Source organism: Apteryx mantelli, chromosome 2, assembly GCF_036417845.1.
Source record: "Apteryx mantelli isolate bAptMan1 chromosome 2, bAptMan1.hap1, whole genome shotgun sequence".
Lineage (NCBI taxonomy): Eukaryota > Metazoa > Chordata > Aves > Apterygiformes > Apterygidae > Apteryx > Apteryx mantelli.
Genome location: NC_089979.1, coordinates 125565794 through 125587382, shown reverse-complemented (window position 1 = coordinate 125587382; position 21589 = coordinate 125565794). Strand labels below are relative to the sequence as shown.

Genomic DNA, 21589 nt, shown 5'->3' with positions numbered 1-21589 from the left:
AATATATTAAACAGTGAGATATGAAAAACATTGCAAACATTTAAACATGAGTTAGATGGATATAACTGATTCATTTAAACTGAGCTCACAGCTGATTCTAAAGTCCAGTATTTTACAAATCTTTCTGGAGACTTCCTCAGTTGATCCAGCTTATTTTCACATTGTCATAATCAGCCAGTGCCTCGGTTTCCTCATAGGTCAGACTGTTCACTGCCTCTGTTAAAACAAACTCTGCCTTCTGGTGTAAGCAAACACAGTTCTAAAGGAAATCTAAGAGAAAAAAATCCCTGTGCAAAAATCTTCTCATTAAGAGCCAGTTAAACTTTTTTTTCCAGGATTCATCTTTCTTTATGACTGAGCAAACGCATCTGTGGCAACACAGAAATCTGTGTTCCAACTGAAAAGAAAAGTCTCTGTCTAAGAGCTGAGATGCTTCATCCATATTCTATACACTTTCACTGTCTCTGTCTTCACTGGTCACCATTATCACTGTAAAATCAGAGGTACTTTATTTTTAGATGGGTGAAATCGGTACTGTAAATTGGTCTTTTCTATTTCCATCAAGAATCTAATCTTTTACAAATCAAAACTCACACTGTTGAAAAATAAAAAGTAGGTTTAATTAAAATACAGATATTGATCTTGTGTTTAGGTCTGTTTTGCCATATTTTAGTCCAAAAGAATTAATTTTTCTCTAAAAAATACAGAGCTCTGTAATGGTATTTGGAAACAGTGTTTAATTAATCTTCTTTATTAGAGACAAGTAATTACAGTACTATACTAGTCAATTGAATTTCTTTTCCCAGAAAAAAAAAAAAACATAAGTACTTTCACTACTAATAAACTATTTGAAAAAAAACTAGAAGATAGCAATGAGTAACAGCTAACATGAACTTGCAAGGAGCAAAACATACTAAACCAACTTACTTCTTTCTGTAACATGGTAATAGCTTTTGTGCACTAGGAACAAGTGGATGTCATATATATTGGTTTCAGTAATTAGTGACTTTTGAGGATGTTTCTCATGACATCTTATAAGAAAGCTAGGGAAAAAGACAATAAAATCACAATACAGTTGGCTGTACAACTGACTGGAAAAATTGTACTCAAATTGATAACTACTTTAAGCCTTTGTTAAACTAAAAATAGGTAGTGAGTACAGTTTTGAAGGATACTTTCTGGCCTTGGTCCAAAACTGTTCAATGAATTCCAATGATAATTTACCTAATGAAATAGATCAAATGTTTAGTGAATTTGCATATACTGAGATACATGCATATCATATATCATATTACAGTATATGTATCATACACAAAGTTGTGTAAATACAAGTGGTAATGGATTTAGAAAATTGCTTTGACAAACTGGAGAAACTGAAAAAAATGAAGAAGCTTAGCAAGGGAAAAATGCGAAGTTCTATGAGTAGGGAGAAACAACTGCAGAAATGTGAAGACTAGGAAATGAACGGTTAGACAGCATCTGTACAGGAAAAGATATGGGGGTTTTGGTGGATCAGAAACAGAACATGACTTAATGAGACCATGCTGTTATGAAAATGCAAACATCATACTCGGATGTGTAAAGAAGAGAATCATCTTTAAGAGCAGTGAAATCCTTCTACTCAGTACCAATAAGGTTCTTAGCTGGAGTAACTGAGTCCAATTTTGGACACTACACTTCAAACAAGATATAAACCAACTGGAAAGAGACCAAAGGAGAGAAATGAGAATAATCAGAGGTCTAAAAGCACAACTTACAAAGTAAGACTGACAGAATTGGATTATTCAGTCCAAAGGAAAAAAGAAATGTCAGAAGGGATACATAACAAATAAGAGGAAAGAAATAACTGTTATGTATTTCCACTGTGGAGAGGACAAAAAGTAACAATAAGTTAGCACTTTTTAGTCATTTGCAGCTAGTCACTGCAACAAGTGAAATTTAAGTTAGTCTTTAAAACCACTTAACAGTAAGGGCTCAACTATCATTTTTCTGGGATCCTGCAGACATAAATACGTGCTTTTATTGTGTAGCAGCCTTGTACATGCTCAGTAAATCCAATTTTTGGGGACATGCTGGACCCTTGGAGCAACTGTACAACACCTGTTGTACACAAAGAGTAGGTCTGATACCTTGAAGTGTTGTGTACACCACATATGTGTACATTCATACGTTCATCTGATATCTTCTAGAAACATCTCATCCATAACATGGTTGCTGTGTCAGGCATACAAAGTTAGACCAACATTTTATGAAAGCGCCAGACTAACTGCAGCTACAGTATACCACACAGTGCATATTGCTATGGATATGCCCAGGATTTTAGGTTCTCTTCTGACAGTGGTTCAGGCCTCCTCAGAGTTTTCCCAGATAATATTTTTGAATGGAAAAAAGAGGTCATTCAGACATGTGATAGCTGAAAGTAAAGACAGTTCTGCGTTTCTGCTGATTTCAAACTGTTCCCTAACTTGGGTAGTCTGCCTGGGGAAAACAGAGACTTTCTATCACTTGACATTTTTAAGAATGTGGTCAAATATCTCTCAGGAGTGATAGGTAGCTATAAAGCTTGGAGATGGACTAGTTAACTTCTGACGTCTCTTCCTGCCTTATTTTCTGTGATTCTGTTAAAGTATTCTGACACACTAACAAATTGAAGCTGAGTTAAACAAATAAATGGGTTTGTCCTCAAAAGCTGTTCATACATTTTCATAGGTAGTAACTTAGCTGTGATGACTAATTTTCTACATTCAGCAATTCTTAAGAAATTACACCCACAAAATATTTATTGCATAATGATTTTATTTTATTCTCTAAATATTCTACAATGTAACTGAAAAAAATACTGTAAATCTAAAAATGTAATTTTATTTTTATCACATCAGCAGTAACTTCTAGCATTTAAACTTTAATTCCAGTACCTTCTACTTAAATGTCAAAATGGAAAAGTATCAGAACAAAATCAATGGACTGAAAGGTGGAAAAAGAGAACAACTGGTGGGATGCTAAGCTTTCATGACATTCCTGAGTTCTCATACTCATTTGAAAAGAAACGGGAATTGTATGAAGCCATGAACAGACAGGCAGTATCACAAAAAGAAATTATAAAAAGAATATGAATTGCATAGTCTAACCTAAAATAAAGATTGGATTATATTGTTGTAATATTAATAACGTTGCATTCTAAGTGATTTAGAAGCGAATATATACTTTGCTTCAACCAATACAAAAATAGTTGCTGCATTCATATACAGTTGTTTTAAGAAAACATATTTTTTAAATTGATTGGCTGAATTGAACAAATAGAATATATATCTAAACACAAAGAAAAAGGAAATTAAAATGGACATTACATTAATCCAATTTTTGTGTATGTTTCTGAGTTAACAGGAAAAATAAATAGATCAATCCAAACTGAATTGCTAATTAAGCATTATCTTTGTAATGCAAGTGGTGATTGTTAGTAGGGTCAAACTGCCAACAGCACAGAACTGTATTTGGGCACAGAAGAAAATGACTTGGTGAAAACACAGTTAAATCATTTTGTACTCTTTTGCCCTTCAGATAGGTGTGAATCTGTTTTTTTTTTTCTATAAATTAGAAGAAACTGATGGCTGCTTTTAATGGCAAGAGTCGCCAGTAGCCTGCAGGGTGGTTACAAAAGTGGAAATTCTTAGACCATCTGCTTTAATCCTTCCCCCTTTGACCACACATCCTGTGATGAATAAAAAGAAAAGAGTGGGAGGAGAAGCATGATCTGTTTTTACAGGTATTCCTACAAAATTCATCACCATTATTTGCATTAAGATCTTTGCAATGGTGGCGACATACAAACAAGTCCCAACATATCTCAGGATTTGAAATACACTGTTCACGTTTCTAAACCAATCCAGAAAAGACATAATACAATCTACTCTTAGTTATCCACAGGTGCATTATCAAGGTAGACTATTCATACCACGGACAGAAGAGAGAGAACTACATGAACCATTTCAAGTCTGGCCAGGCTCTCCACTTCAGACACAGTCCTGTATGAAGATCGCTATACTGCTTCTATCACCATTTTCAGTCAATAAATAGACAAGCTGCTTCTGCAAGGGATGCAGCCAAGCTTCTTACTCTAATGAAGCTGGCTGCAAACAGAACAATCGGGTATGTCTCCTAGCAGTAGGGTCCACCTGAAAAGCAGCACCTTGATACCTGCAGATCTAGCCCACGTCTGGGAGGGTCAGTGTTGATCTGCAGCTAAAAATCCTATCTAGAAGCAAGATGACTCCTCTTGGGGTATGTTATGCTCTCCAGCACCCTGGATTAGTGGAAGGCTTATCCGTTCAGGTGTAAAATCAGGAAAATGCAGAGAGCAACCTTATGCATGCCAAAGCTAATAAGCATTCTTGTGCCTTTGAACATTAGCACAAAGCACTCAGCTCAACTAACGGTGACCTATATGGACCAGCTTAAGCCAAGCACTGCCTACAAGTTCTGACACATTGTTAACCCTGACAAACGCCGGATGTGGAGCCACTCAACTAGATTGCACTATGCTCTATAACAGTTTTACCTGCTGTTCCATTACCTAAGCATCTTATTACTCAGCATAATAGGGAACTGTATTTGAATATATGGCTTTAAATATAAAATGTGAACTCAGATGATATTATTAATACAAAAAATGAAAATAAGCTTAACTTCCTAAAGAATAGAACAGAATACTACAAAATCCTGCCATACAGAAAAAATGTGGTAGAACATGTGTGCCAGATGCACAAATCAAACTTTAGAAGTGGAGATACAGAGGCTACTCTCAGAGATTACTTTAAAAGTGGGCAAACATGACAGACTACTTATATGATCAGAATAGCAGGAAATACAAAGGGCTCAGATTTTGTTATATATTCTTATATTTGGATTTTGACTATAAAGTTTACCTTTTTCTGTCCCACATTCAAAGCATGTGGCTGATCTCTGTATTCATCATACTATATTGCTTTAGAGGGCAACTGAACATTTTAAAGGAAAGCATACTTTGCAGTACAAACTGAAGGTTTGTTTTTGATATATTGATATTTTAAGTTAAAAAATCTGGCATCCAGAAAAAGGTTATCCTATTTATACACCAAGGAGTATGTGAACACACTTGCTTCTCAAGGGCTTCTAAGCCTAAGGTGAAAAGACTTCAGGACACGTGCAATAAGTGAAACAATGATGAATGATGATCATGTAATCAAATACAAATTTCCATAGTAATAAAAGTGACTTATTTTGAGCTTTTTGTACACAGCCAAAATAATATCTACATTTTTCAAATCTAGATATCACAAACAAAGCAATGGAATCCATACTTAGTTAAACACTCATATCTTTAAAGGAAAATATTAAAAAGATATTTTCATCATTAGTTAATACAACTACTGTTTTAAGACTCGGATTTGGCTTGGAACCCAGAAGACTCAACTTTGCCACTGGTCTGGTTGGTAACCTTGCACAAACTGCCTTTTCCCTCTACACCTTTTTCCACTCACAGCATGAAAATATAATATTGATCACCTTGAATGTAAGGTACTTTGTATGAGATAATTACTACAATTATTATTTTGTGCTCTATGGACCCTGTGCTATGTCAACAAACTTTACCTTTCAGGACTGAACACACTAACTCTATTAAAAACCATCCTTACATCTGTTTCTGTTCTCACATAAACAACAATTCCTATGGAAAACAATGAAAGATAAGAATTTAGATGAGGAAGTGATAATGATTATTTTTATTAAGATTATTTTCAAGAATAGATACTATGCTATACTTGCCAGGTGAGGTAACAACACTTTCCTGACACCTACTACTGACCTGTCCGTCAGACTGCCCAGTTCATCATTTTCCACACTGGTCTTGACCTGTTTATAAAGCAGATTCCACTCTGGCTCCAAAAGATCTATGCCACATAGTTCCATAAACCAGGACAGAGAGCGTGCTCTTTATTTGAGCAACATTCACAACATGACACAACTGGGATGAAAAAGAAGGCCATAGTACATCTCAGCAGAGAGAAAATGAAGATAGCTAGCTTCAACAGAACTTTGAGCTACATGGCAGAAATGCTCAGTTTTCTGACACCATGGAAGAATGACAAATCACCTGGCTGTGGAATCACTGGGGCCTTGACTAAGATGAATGAGGTTGTCCACACTTCACAGAGTTTTCATTTCAAGAACAGCTGCTTGAAATTCTTAATATTTTCAGTCAGAATATTGTCTTTTTTCAAAAGTTAAACTTTTCAGGAATAGTTATTCTTTTTATTAGAAATCCTCCAACTTCATAAAATTTTCCTGCAATGCTGAAAAGAAGGGAACAACATGGCTCCTTCTATTTGTAAGCCCTGTAGCACTCTTCTGAAATCTGGGAAATCCTAGCCTGATTTCTTAGTCTATCTGATTTACAGCAAGAATATGCAATCAGGTCTCCCACTTCTCCATACAGAGTCATGTTCCTTCAACTTCGGTGGTGTTCTGGATCTTTCTCAAATCCTCCTGTTGAACCTATTCCATTCTACATACATAATAAAATATCTGCTGGAGTGAAACTAGAATTACAGTATTTCTTCCTTCAGAAGACTAGCCATTATCCTACAAGATACAGAGGCATTTTCTTTCTCTTTTTGAAGACTGGTGTATTTTTTTAAGTATTTATGCAAAACAGAAGTACTCTAACTTCAAGGTACAGCTAACGGTTCTGTCTGGATAGAGCACTCTTCTCCTGAAGAATAGTAACTGCACTGAAATCCTAAACCAAGTAGAGTAACAAAATAAATACAGTTCAGCTTTCCATCCATAGTAGGTGTTTTTCCAAAGTTGATCACAGTTATGCATGAGAATGACTATATCAAGATATGAAAAATAATGTTATCCAATCAGCTTTCAAGTGTAGGGTAAGAAAACTCTAAAAATATGTAAAATAACTTTTGATACTGGTTTATTTAAGCCATAATTCTATCCTATACCTTACCTCTATCTCAGTACCTCTCATATTTCAAACCACAGTGGTTTACTGAAGTTTTTTTGGAAGTTGTTGGCATCCTTTTTATGAAAAACAAAACAAAATGAAACAGTAATTTGTCATCACTGAATACAGATAATGTTCTTGGACTGCTAGTTTGAAAAACTATGGAAGAAAAGTGATTAACTTCTATAAGCCTTTATATTGAGTCAGGCATGTGAAGACAAAGAAATGTACTAAAAAAAATCTGCAAGTTTGGAATCAGGTTTCTTTTGATTTTCTATGGTGTCAGAAAAACATTGACAATCTTTTTCTTAGAGGTTCTTCAATACTTCACTACTGAGCCCTGATTTAAAAAAAAAAAAAAAAAATCAGCCTTTCTAAGAGAGATGCAATCCTTGAACAGACAAGAGTAGCTGTATAAATTTTAACTTTCCTTCGTAATTGCCTTAACAATAATTTTCACAGTGAACTTTGACTATGAAGAAACATTGCCCTTCTGTTTTCTGAAGTAAAATCTCCAAGATTATATAAAAGTTTGCTTTATTATGTAAAATGCTGATGTCCTTCATGAAGAGTGTTTGGCTGCTTCACAACCTGAAGTAAATGAAAAAATTGCAGTATTTCTGCAGAACTGTATCAGACAGTAAGAAAGCCTTAGCAAATACATTATCAGCATCACTGCTCTTTATCTACCAACCTGTAATTAAAAGTTATATTTGTGTAGGTTCCATTTTCTCAGTGCCATTGTTTATGAATCATGCACATGATTATCCATTTGTTCCACTCTAGCCAAGTGTACATCCTCCTATTCACTAACCATTCACAAATGTGCATTAATAATTAGATGTTATCAGAGTCTATCAGAATTGCCAATATCGCCACAATAATGCCATTTTCCAACATGGGATGATACAAGTTTTTAAGATACTGTTATTTTTTCTGCAGAAGCATGTCCACAGAGAATGAATGAATAGCTAGTTAAAAATAAAGAGCCTGCATGGATTTGAAATTGTTCTAAGAGGATTTACCTTTTCATTTTGATTTATTTTCTGCTTTGTTGGACTTTATTTTCCCAGATATGGCACACTGTGATAAGAAAAAAAATGAAGTCTAATACATGTACTTACTTGTGATAAAATGGAAAGCTGATGGTGGTAAGTTACTGCATTTCGATTAGCCTCCATGAAGTACCTCTGGGTGCGTGTCCTCTCCCGACCCAGTTTCTTCTCCAACATGAGATGGGAAGTGGATAAAATATCCAAATATTTCATCATCACCTCAGACACCAGTGAGCTGACCTCCACTATGTCTGGACGTGTCTCTGCATCAGGAGTTAAGCACCTAGAGAAAGAACCATTCTCTAATGAAATGCAATTACTTTTTTTCTAGAAATCCATTTACTACCACTGCATTCATTCAATGGTATTTATCAAGTCATGCTGGCTAGCACTTGGGACAAAACAGAAATTTATCAGTGCATTAAGTTCTTACAATGACTCAATAATTACAGATGGATACACTTTCAGAAATGCACAAATACTTTTATGCAAAAAGACTGACAGAGCAACATCTGCCGGCTCATAAAAATGCTATTGCCAAAGTCTTCATAGCAAGAAATTTATCAAGCAGCGTTTTTCCGTTCAAGATGACAGTGAACAGAGGGAGTTAAAAGAAACAGCAGTTGTCACAGCAGTTACTGCAGCAGGTACACAAAGGGGCCCACAACTCTACTCCAGCCTGAGTGGGATTGCTCAACACTGCACAGCCTTGGTGCTGACCCACCACAGAGCACAGTCTGCAGCACCAAGTGGAACATTAGAGCACCGACCCAGACAGAACTGCTGCTGTGTAGGTCCAGGGCTGCAGGGTATGCCTGGTGCTAGGCAAGACAGTGGCCTCACCTGTGGGAGCTGTGCTCTTCTCAAGGTGCTGAACCACTGTGCAAAGCAATTACAAAGGAGGTGAATGTACTGTCAGGGAAGATGTACAGGAGACTGGCAGGAAAAAGACTTTGCAGTGACAAGAGCCCAAACTCACAATGCAAAGAAGAAGGGACATTAGAAATTACCATCAAAGGAATAGCAGATAGAGGATCCCAAAATAGAGGAGGCTGGATACTTGTGACTTCGGACAACAGAAGAAAGGCTTTTTCTCTGCCTGCAGATCTACAATTACAGAACAGGTATAGTGACCTGGGAACAAGTGAGGAGCAGGAAGACCTAACAGAGGACACCTATCCACCAAAACCAAATAAACCAAATATCCACACCACAAAGAAACAGCAGCTCATAGTCATTGGAGATTCCCTCTTGTAGGGGACAGAGGCACCATCTGCTGGTCCAACTTGATAATCAGGAAACCTGTTGCTTGTCAGGTGCTTGAATCCAGGATATTGGGAGAGACTGCCATGGGTCATCTGGCCCTTGGACTGCTACCTGTTGCTGCTCATCCATATGGGCACCAATGCTACTACTAGGGCTAACACAGAATGTATCAAAAGTGACTACAGAGCACTGGGTTCAAGGGTAAAGGGCAGGGGGGCAAGGTGGTGTTCTCCTCAATCTTTCCAATAAGGGGGAAAGGCTCCAGTCTGGGTGGATGTAATCTGCAGTTCAACACTTGGCTGTGCAGCTGGTGTTTCGTGTAGGACTGATTTTCACTACAACAGCACCCTCTTTGAGGAAAATGGACTACTGAGCAGGGACAGGATCTATCTGATGAAGTGGGGCAAGAAAATCTTTGTCAAGAGGCTTACTAACCTTGTAAGGAGGGCATTAAACTAGGTACACCAAGCATAACACAAAGAGAAGTGGAGGTATACCGGGCAGTAAGGTGTTTGTGGGACAATATGATGGAGGAGGGTCTTAGACTCCCCTTGCAAAAGTGTTACAAAGTACAACTTGGGTTCCATTTCAAGTGCTTGTACATAAATGCACACAGTATGGGAAACAGCAGGAGGAATTAAAAGTCCATGCACGGTTGCAGAGCTATGATCTCACTGGGATTACAGACATGTGGTGGGACTTCAATGCTGCAACAGATGGATACAGGCTTTGTAGGAAAGCCAGGCTGGGAAGGTGTGGAATCAGGAGAAAATTCGGGAGGAAAGGACGGGGGGTACAAAGGGGGTGGCAGACAAAGCACACCACCCTTTTGCAACATGAGTAACAAGCTAGCTGGTGAAGGCCAGACAGCTTGTTCCAGCTGCACGGCAGAGGAGGGAGCAATATGAAGATATTACAGTCCGCCCCTGACCACAAAGGGTTGCATTACCAGAAAATAATTGCTGCTCACGGACTAAGTGTTGACTTATAGTACCCCAGCCTCATTATCCCTGATTACCATATTAAAAAACATGCCCTTTGCTGCATAACAATATGTAAATAAAGGGGGCATACCCCCAACAACTGCGCAAATGGCAATCTAGCCAATGAAGTATGACTGCCGTGCTTCCACATCCCACCTTCAGCAACTATAAAAGAGAGGACAACCCAAGGGGAAGGGAAGAAAACAGAACCCCCAACCTGTTCACTGGAGATTGCTGATGAGCGAGCCTCCTTCTTTCCTCCCCCAAACAGGGACGCCTCTTTGGTAAGACTTGCGCCTCCGACAAACGTTGGACATTATCCAGGGAAATATATTATTATTGAAAGCGCTTAATTGTTAGCTTGAGTTCAAAGAAAGAAATTTGTGGCAGCAAGTGCATTTATCAACGGCAATTCCGAACCTGTTGTATCTGTTGCTTTAATAAATTCTTATTCTTTTCTACTTTGCAAAAGTGACTCGGGGAAAGTCCTTGAACAAGGGGCTCTGGCAGGCAAACATAAATTACCAAGATAAGGAAGGGCCTTTCTTTCCTCCCTTCACGCGACAGAAGGTGAGGAACATGGGTTTCAATCTATGCAAAGAAGTGATTGCAGTACACAGAACTTTGCTTGAAACAGGTGATGAGTCAGTCAAGAGCTTATGGGTAAGGATCAGAGAACAGACCAAGATGGATGACATACTTGTTGTCTGCTATAGATCATCTGAAGAAGTGGATGAAGCCCTTGTTAGAAGGCTGGAGGAAGCTTCATGATTGCAAGCACTTGTACCTATATAGGGGGCCTATAACCACCCTGAGCACAGGCAATCCAGATTTCTGAAATGCATTGATGACAATTTCTTGGTGCAGGTGACTGAGAAGCCAACTTAGCAGAGGCACTCTGCTGAACCTGTTGCTCACAAACAAGGAAGAACTGGACAGGGATGTGAAAGTCAAGGGGAGCCTTGGCTGCAGTAACCATCAGATTTAGACCATCAGAGTTTAAAATCCTGAGACGTGAGATAGACAAATAGAATCATAAGCTGGGACCCCAGGAGAGCACATTTCAGCTTTTTTAGGGATCTTCTGTGTAGAATCTCATAGAAGACTGTCCTGGAGGGCAAAGGGAAATCCCAGGAGAGTCAGATGATCTTCAAGGACAACTGCCTCAAAGCACAAGAGCAGCCCATTACTGCATGCAGGAAGTCGAACAGGCACAGCAGAAGGCCCACATGGATGAACAGGGAACCCCTGAGCTCATATGTAAAAATGAAGCACACAGAAGGTGGAAGCAGGGGTGGGCTACCCAGGAGAAATATACAACCCCCAAGGGGTGAAGTTAGGAAAGCTCATCTAGAGTTGGATCTAGCAATGGATGTGAAGGGCAGTAACAAGGCCTTCTGTAAGTACTTCAGCAACAAAAGAAAGGATAAGGAAAACATGCACCCTACATGCAAGCAAGAAAACATGCAAGCTAGTGACAAGATACATGGAAAAGGCTGAGGTACTTGATGCCTTTTTTGCCTCCATTTCCACTGGTAATGTTTGGCCTCAAGTGTCCCAGATCCCTGAGCCTCCTTGCAGAATCTGCTGTCATGAAGCATTACCCACAATAGAGGATACAGTTAGGGAGCACTTAAACCAACAGGATATACATGGGTCCATGGGACCAGCTGAGATGCACCTGAGAGTGCTGAGGGATTTGACCAGTGCCATTGTCCATTATTTCCAAAAGGTTGAGGGATGAGGGAGGTTCCTGAAGACTGGAAAAAGTCAAATATCACATGCATATTGAAGAAGGGCAAGAAGGAAGATCCAGGAAACTACAGGCCAGTCAGTCTCACCTCAGTCCCTGGGAAAACAATAGAGCAAACTTTTCTGGAAGCCATTTCCAAGCCCATGACGGATAAGAAGCTGACTGGGAACAGCCAGCATGGATTAAAAAAAGCAAATCATAGCTGACTAACCTGACTGGCTCTGTGGACAAGGAGAAAGCAGCGTATGCTGTGGTTACCTTCATTTTCATAAGGCCTTTGAAACAATCTCCTACACTATCTTCATGGCCAAACTTGGGAGATATGGACTGGATAAGTGGACTATGAGGTGGGTGAAAAAATGGCTCGAATTCCTAGCTCAAAGGGCTGGGATCAGCAGTACAAAGGCATCCAGAAATGGCATCCTTCAGGGATTGGTACTGGGCAAGTGTTGTTTCATCAAACAACACTTTTAACAACTCATCTTTGAGAGCGCAGCTAACAGAGGCAGCGAACAGACGCAGCAGTTTGCGCAGCAGTGGTTGGGCTCTGACTAGAACTTGAGGATCTTGTGGAAGTTGTGGGCTTTCTGAGGACCCCCGAGGACCTAGAAGGTGATCGCTGTGAACAGGAAAGGGGAAGCTAGGCAAGGACAACTGCAGGAGGCCTTGACTTCTCCTGGGAAAAGCTCGTGGGAAAAGCTCCAGCTAGGAGTGGCTGCTGCTAACGAGCTCTCTGGGTTGCCCCTGACCAGAGGGGGTTGGGGCCTTTGATCCCAGTGGCCCTTGATTGGGCGGTCAAGCACCCTGTGAGTCAGTGCTAGGGAGAGGCCTATATAAGAGCCAGGCCTAGAGCGCAGCTCCCAGAGCGCAGCGAACAGACGCAGCAGTTTGCGCAGAAGGGCGTGCGAAGGGACCTTCATTTCTGTTCCCTGCGGTGTACACTTCCCCAATATGGTCGTGACACGCCGCACAGCACGTTCCCCAGCGGCTGCTGGAGTTGCTGTGTCAGAGGCTTGGACCCAGACTGGCCCTCTGACAGTAGATGCAGCTCTACAGGTCTCAGGCTGCAGGGAGTGCTTGGGGCCTCTCCGGGAGGCCTGGGCTGGCAGCCAGCTCTCCTGCAGGAGGTGTGCTGCTGTTGACGAGTTGTGTCGTCAGGTAAGGGAGTTACGGGAGGAGGTCAGTAGGCTGCGCAGCATCCGAGAAGCAGAGCAAGAGATAGACAGGGTATTCTCGGAGACTGTGCAGCTTCGGGAGTCCCAACCCCCTGCAGCAGTGGAGTTGCCAGAGGGCTCTGTGCCGTGTGAAATGGTACATCATAACATCATAGAAGAAGGCTGGAAACTGGTCACTGCTCGTGGGAGGAGAAAGGCTCCTACTCCTCCTGAAGACCTGAAGCTGAAGAACAGGTTTAGTGCCCTCCAGGATGAGGAGGAGATGGGCATGGCTGCCAGGGAAGTAACCGGGACAACAGACCCTGTGCCCTGCCGGAACACCCGGAAAAAGCGGCGGGTGATTGTTGTGGGGGACTCCCTGCTACAGGGGACGGAGGCATCTATCTGCCGACCTGACCTCTTGTCTAGAGAGGTTTGTGGCCTGCCGGGGGCTCGTGTGAGAGATGTCATGCAAAGACTGCCAAGGCTCGTCCATTCTTCGGACTATTACCCACTGCTGCTCTTCCATGTGGGTGCCAATGACACCAAGGGCAAACTGCAGACCATCAAGCAGGATTTCAGAGCTCTGGGGATGGTGGTCAAGGGTCTGGGAGCCCAGGTCATCTTCTCCTCAATCCTGCCAGTGAGGGGGATGGATGAGAGGAGGAGGAGACGGACTTTCCAGGTTAACGACTGGCTGCGCCGCTGGTGTTGGCAACAGGGTTTTGGTTTCTACGACCATGGGACCCTGTTTGAAGATCAACAACTGATGGCGAGAGATGGGATCCACCTCACGAGGCGGGGCACGCGGGTCTTTGCCAACAGGTTGGCCAACCTGGTAAGGAGGGCTTTAAACTAGGAAAGATGGGGGAAGGGGAGAGTTATAGTGACAGGGTAGTTGGCAAAAGACTGCTCAAGTCAGGATGCCTCCAACAGGTGAATGCAGCCAGGGAAGTGCGCATGGGATGTGGCTATGGAGGACCCTCTTGTATCCCTCCTGGGAAACCTGCATGCTCGATCACCTCCCTGAAATGCCTGTACACCAATGCACGCAGCTTGGGGAACAAACAGGAAGAACTAGAGATCTGTGTGCGGTCGCAGGGCCATGATCTCATTGCCATTACAGAGACATGGTGGGATAGCTCGCATGACTGGAGTGCTGTCATGGATGGCTACGTACTTTTTAGGAAAGACAGGCCAGGAAAGCGAGGTGGTGGAGTTGCTCTTTATGTGAGAGAGCAACTGGAATGTATTGAGCTGTGCCTAGGGGTGGATGAAGAGCGAGTCGAGAGCTTATGGGTAAGGATCAAAGGGCAGGCTAATAGAGGTGACACTGTTGTGGGTGTTTACTACAGGCCACCTGATCAGGATGAGGAAGTGGATGAGGCCTTCTACAGACAGCTGGAAGTAGCCTCACAATCCCAGGCCCTGGTTCTCATGGGGGACTTCAACCACCCCGATATCTGCTGGAAAGACAACACAGCTAGGCACAAACAGTCCTGGAGGTTCCTGCAGAGCATTGGTGACAACTTCTTGACCCAGGTGGTGGAGGAGCCAACAAGGAGAGGTGTGCTGCTGGACCTCGTACTAACAAACAAAGAAGGACTGGTGGAAGATGTGAAGGTTGGGGGCTGCCTTGGCTGCAGTGACCATGAGATGGTGGAGTTCAGGATCCTGCGAGGAGGCAGCAGGGCACCAAGTAGGATCGCAACCCTGGACTTCAGGAGAGCAAACTTTGTCCTCTTCAGGGACCTACTTGGAGGAATCCCATGGGTGAGGGCCCTGGAAGGAAGGAGTGTTCAAGAGAGTTGGTTAATATTCAAACATCACTTCCTCCAGGCTCAAGAGCGGTGCATCCCTATGAGTAAGAAGTCAAGCAAAGGAGGCAGGAGACCTGCATGGATGAGCAAGGAGCTCCTGGCAAAACTCAACCAGAAGAAGGAAGTCTACAGAAAGTGGAAAGGGGGGCAGGCCACTTGGGAGGAATATAGGAATGTTGTCAGAGTATGCAGGGATGCGACGAGGAAGGCTAAGGCCCGTTTGGAATTAAATCTGGCTAGAGATGTCAAGGACAACAAGAAGGGCTTCTTCAAATACATCAGCAGCAAGAGGAAGACTAGGGAAAACGTGGGCCCTTTGCTGAATGGGGTGGGTGCCCTGGTGACGAAGGATGCAGAGAAGGCAGAGTTACTGAATGCCTTCTTTGCTTCAGTCTTTACTGCTCAGGCCAGCCCTCAGGAGCCCCAGACCCTGGAGGCAAGAGAGAAAGTCTGGAGAGAGGAAGACTTTCCCTTGGTGGAGGAGGAGTGGGTTAGAGATCATTTAAGCAAACTTGACACCCACAAATCCATGGGCCCTGATGGGATGCACCCACGAGTGCTGAGGGAGCTGGCGGATGTTATTGCTAAGCCACTCTCCATCATCTTTGAAAGGTCATGGAGAACAGGAGAGGTGCCCGAGGACTGGAAGAAAGCCAATGTCACCCCCGTCTTCAAAAAGGGCAAGAAGGAGGACCCAGGGAACTACAGGCCAGTCAGCCTCACCTCCATCCCTGGAAAGGTGATGGAGCAGCTCATCCTGGAAGCCATCTCCACGCATGTGGAGGAAAAGAAGGTGATCAGGAATAGTCAGCATGGCTTCACCAAGGGGAAATCATGCTTAACCAATCTGATAGCCTTCTATGATGGGATGACTGGCTGGGTAGATGAGGGGAGAGCAGTGGATGTTGTCTACCTAGACTTCAGCAAGGCTTTTGACACTGTCTCCCATAGCATCCTCATAGACAAGCTCAGGAAGTGTGGGTTAGATGAGTGGACAGTGAGGTGGATTGAGAACTGGCTGAATGGCAGAGCTCAGAGAGTTGTGATCAGTGGTACAGAGTCTAGTTGGAGGCCTGTAGCTAGCGGTGTCCCCCAGGGGTCAGTACTGGGTCCAGTCTTGTTCAACTTCTTCATCAATGACCTGGATGAAGGCACAGAGTGCACACTCAGCAAGTTTGCTGATGATACAAAACTGGGAGGAGTGGCCGATACGCCAGAGGGCTGTGCTGCCATTCAGAGAGACTTGGACAGGCTGGAGAGGTGGGCAGAGAGGAACCTCATGAAATTCAACAAAGGGAAGTGCAGGGTCCTGCACCTGGGGAGGAATAACCCCATGCAGCAGTACAGGTTGGGGGTTGACCTGCTGGAAAGCAGCTCTGCTGAGAAGGACCTGGGAGTGCTGGTGGACACCAAGTTAAGTATGAGGCAGCAATGTGCCCTTGTGGCCAAGAAGGCCAATGGTATCCTGGGCTGCATCAGAAAGAGTGTTGCCAGCAGGTCGAGGGAAGTGATTCTCCCCCTCTACTCAGCCCTGGTGAGGCCACATCTGGAGTACTGCGTCCAGTTCTGGGCTCCCCAGTACAAGAGGGATGTGGCACTACTGGAGCAAGTGCAGCGAAGGGCCACAAAGATGATTAGGGGACTGGAGCATCTCTCTTATGAGGAAAGGCTGAGAGAGCTGGGCCTGTTTAGCTTGGAGAAGAGAAGGCTGAGAGGAGATCTTATCAATGTGTATAAGTATCTGAAGGGAGGGTGTCGAGAGGATGGGGCCAGACTCTTTTCAGTGGTGCCGAGCGACAGGACGCGAGGCAATGGGCACAAACTGAAACACAGACGCTTCCATCTGAACATGAGGAAAACCTTTTTCACTGTGAGGGTGACAGAGCACTGGAACAGGTTGCCCCGAGAGGTGGTGGAGTCTCCTTCTCTGGAGATATTCAAAATGCGCCTGGATGCAATCCTGTGCAATGTGCTCTAGGTGACCCTGGTGGAGCAGGGGGGTTGGACTAGATGATCTCCAGAGGTCCCTTCCAACCTCAGTGATTCTGTGATTCTGTGATTCTGTGATTCTGTGATCTTTAATAAAGACCTGGATGATCAGACAGAGTGCACTCTCGGCAAGTTTGTGGATGACACAAAACTGGGGGGAGCAGCTGACACACTGGAGGGCAGGGTTGCTATCAAAGGGACCTGGAAGGTTACAGAAATGGGCTAACAGGAACTCATGAAGTTCAACAAAGGCAAAGTCCTGCCAATGGGATGGAATAGCCCCATGCAACAGTACTGCCTGGGCACCAGCTGGATAGAAAGGAGCCCTGCAGAAAAGAACCTGGAGTCTTGATGGAAAACAAGCTGAACATCAATCAGTAGTGTGCCTTTGCAGCAAAGAAGGCTGACCACATACTGGGCCGTATTAGTAATAGTGTAGCCAGCAAGGTGAGGGAAGCGATTATTCTGCTCTCTGTTCAACATTTGTGAGATCACATCTAGAGTAGTGTGCCCAGTTTTGGGCTCCCCACTGTTAGAAAGACATTGACACAATTGAGCAAGTCCAGTGGAGAACCACCAAGATGACCAGGGTATTGGAGCATATGACATACAAGTAAAGGCTGAGAGAACTGGGTTTGTTCAGCCATAAGATGAGAAGGTGATGGGGAGATCTTATTGCTGTCTACAACCACCTAATGGAAGGAGGGTGTAGAGAAGACGGAGCCAGACTCTTCTCAGAGGTGCACAGTGATAGGGCAAGAAGCAATAGACACAAGCTGGAACATGGGAAAGTCCAAGTAGATATAAGGATTATTATTTTAGTTATTTATTTTAATCAGAAAAGTGGTCAAGTATTGGAAGAGGGCCCAGAGACACTGTAGAATCTCCATCCTTGGATATATTCAGAACTCAACTAGAAGGCCCTGAGTAGTCTGATCTAATTGGATCTGCTTTGAGCAGGGTTTGGACTAGATGACCTCCAGAGGTCCCTTCCAACCTAAATTATTCTATAATTCTATAGTTCCTGTTTCAGGCACTGTAGGTAGCTGTTTAGTAACAATAACAATATATTATTAGGTCTATATTTAAAACCCTAGAATATTTCGGATGTAGGTTAGGGCATGAAAGCTGAGGCAGGCAGTTATTCATGTACTATAAATTGTTTTAAATCTATTAACTCCAGTGGGCCTGACAATTTACTATGATTTCCCTGCAGAGTACTATTAATTAGCTATCATACACATACACTTGACCCAACATCCTTTTTTAAAGGAGGTGTCACAGAATGACTTTATTATTTCTAAAACAGTACTTTTAAAATAAACATTATCTCCATGTAAAGCAGCAGTTCTGAAAATATGTTTTACAGCATTTTAACTTCTTGATTTTAATCTCTTTTTATAACCAGTTTCTCAAATCCACTATGATTCATCTCATTATCATAATTGTGTTAATCTGTTTTATTTAAAGTTTTATATTTCCTTTAAATAAATGCATTTTTTTGCCCTAAGAAATGTTCACTTGATTTTTCTTTTTAATCCTTGACTTTAATCCACTGAAATTAGTCAAAATTTCCAAGAATCATATGAGCTGTAAAAGATTTCTGATAGGTCCTTAATCCATTTCCCAAGTGTCTAAAAAGAAATGATTTATGACTAAACACTGAATAGACTGATGTTCAATTCTGAATGACTTTGGTGATTATGATTTCAAAACCTTCTTTAGTAGCTTAATCCACTGAAACTAATCTAATATACTGAATGCAAATTTCCAGTTGCAACATGAAGCTTTTTATGTTTTTCTAATCTTTATTAACAAGAGAAAACAGATGTTTTTTCTATTTATGGCATTCCTCTTTGAATAGGTATTGTGCTTCAGTCATCACTCAGACATGAACTTCTTCATTTCTTTCCTTTAATGTTCTTCATTTCGTCTAAATGTCTCCTGAAGCATGAGCCAAAAAATAAATTATTTCAGTTAAGGATTAACCAATAGTAAGAGAAGCAACTTATTATTTTATGCTTCCCACTGCTACTAAAATAAGCAGGGTAAAGCTTATGTGATAGGAAAACTTAATTTTAACTTTTTATGCAGATATCTATTTAATCAACTATTTAAACCATGTAGACCATCAGTAAAATGATGAAAAGAGCAACCAGTCTGATAATGATAGAGGGACTTTTAGTGAACCTGTTTAATACAGCAACAATATCTATAATTATAAAGGATAATCAATAGCTGGCCTTCTACCAATCAAATACTTCATTTTACTAAGTTTATCATCATTATCAAGAATAAAAAGAAGGAAAAGACAGGCCAGGAGAAGAAAGGCCAGATCCTCAGCCTAAGTTTGTCCAACTTTACTGATAAAGATCAGTTTCAAATTTGTAAGAGAATGCGATACATATCAGTTCTGATATGATGTGACATGAAGATATTTTCTGGATACATTTGGGATGACTGTATTACTCTTAAATGATGAGCAGTGAATGACTAAAGCCAGTTATTCTACCAAGTGCCAATGAAACAGAATGTGTCACATATGTTATCAGAATTCTACTTCGGAAATGTTATTTGTACTGTTTTTCATCTCTTTTTACAAACAGAACCACACTTACCTAGTTACTAGGTAGTTAATGGTACACAGATGAGAAAGGTACTTATTTTAAAATACTTCAAAATCAACTACAAATACCTGTAAATATTTAAAACAATTCACTTCTGTACCTTTTAAACTTAAACGTTAATTCTATTTGCTTCTATTCTCTCCAGTGACTTTTTTCATTTTCAGGGTCTTTAGATAACAGAAACCTTTTTATACAGTAAAAGATAGTATAGAAATGTTATAGTCTTTGCACAGTAAAGTGTTTTTTTAGAGATGGAATTCCACATTTGAGTGAGAAAGAAAAAGGATTTTTGTTCTAAGTGGAGTCTTTCTAAAATGGACAATCAAGAGAACTAAGTCTCTTTAGAAGTGCACCAACTCACACACTATAATTTGCCTTACTTGTTACATTATCACCAGGAAGAAATATGTAATCATAGCAAAGAGAAATATATGATGATTGAGCAGAACAAATACAGTCTCATCTTTTCCCCCATCATGGTACTATCTCTGCTTTGTTAACATGTTTAGAAGTAGCGAGAAATGTGCTTCTAACAATCAAATAAACACAAAATGATGAATGTGATCATACAGTGATCTATAAATAACATGTTGCAACAGAGTTACTTCCTTGACCACAAACTGCACTTGAAAAAGTCTCAAAATGCTGTAATTTTATGAAAAGAAATGATTTTGTGTAGCAGATTAACTGCAGCAGTGGTAATGTTAAACACTTCAGTACTCTGTATAAAGTCATACTTGTTGGCTAAACATGCTTACTATACTGGCATGTAGTTAGTCTCGTCTATACTAACTTTATGTTATCAGCAGGATGAGCAGATATCACTGTTTTCCTTGAAATCAGAAGACATTTCATATTCACAGATAAATACTGATGGTTGCTAAAGTCAGTAAATTGTCACATTGTCATTACTAGAAACATACATAACAAAACACCTTTCTGGCAAGATGTCAAAATAAGACTAGATGAGTAATTACCTTTTAATGGTAACTGACACTTTTTCAGAGTACACTCCTTCTGGCACAGGCTCATACACAGCCCCTACTATCTGCAAAATTAATAATCTAGAGTTAATTGAAGAAAATATATTCCATTATGAATTTTCAAGTATCATGTGATAAGTACTTTTCCTTTGAACAACCTGATAGGCATTAAATCAAAATCATCAGCTTTACCTTGCGAAGCAACTTAGAAAACATCATTTAATGCAGAATGTCTCTTTTTATCGGGTATCCACATTAATGTGGAACAAGGGCATGCAACATCTGAACAAGGGAAACATTTACAAAAAGCAATGATTTCTTTCCATTGGTGATCATGTTCTAAGGTGTGAGTAATAAACAACCCTATAGCAAATCCAATACTATAGCAAGTCAAGAAATTTTTTATATTTAAAATTCCTATCACCAAATGTGATGATAAAAATGTGCTAGTATGAAAAGTAATCATATATTATTATTTATAAGACATTTTTTGTGATTATGATGACAAGATAACAATTCATACAATGATAAATATTTCTGCTCATTCGCACATCTGAACCAGACAGCAGTCTGTGCTTCTGTAATCTTACATATGAATTCTTGTGGATCTAGCGAACACATGCAGAAATAATTGGGTAGGTTGATCTAGCAAATCCAAATACCTTAGTTGCCAAGGAGAGCATGTTGGTGCTGTAAAATGGTGGGTTCAGAGTTGCCATCTGATAAAGGATGCATCCTGCAGCCCAGACATCAGCCTTCTCTCCATACGGCTCACTCTTTACAACTTCAGGGCTAAATAAAAAGCAATGCAATCCACAAGTGTTTAATTAATAGTTTTTACCTAGAAGTAGGCTGAATTAAAAAAAAAACCCTCTAGTTAGTCACTACAACATATTTTCAGAGCATATACAATTACTTTCAAAAGGTAGCATTTATTTCCTTTACTTGCTAAATTCTGTAGGTGG

The 21589-nt window shown here is 41.1% G+C and overlaps 1 protein-coding gene across 1 annotated transcript in view; it reads right to left on the bottom strand.

Moving 5' to 3' along the window:
- NEK10 (NIMA related kinase 10) overlaps positions 1 to 21589 on the bottom strand; it is a 99935-nt gene that overhangs the window by 22582 nt on the left and 55764 nt on the right. Inside the window, exons 23-25 of the mRNA XM_013950730.2 lie at positions 21287 to 21416; positions 20619 to 20689; positions 8119 to 8332 (exon numbers count right to left, since the gene is read on the bottom strand). Coding sequence (XP_013806184.2) covers positions 8119 to 8332; positions 20619 to 20689; positions 21287 to 21416 — 415 coding nt within the window. The remainder of the gene's footprint in view (positions 1 to 8118; positions 8333 to 20618; positions 20690 to 21286; positions 21417 to 21589) is intronic.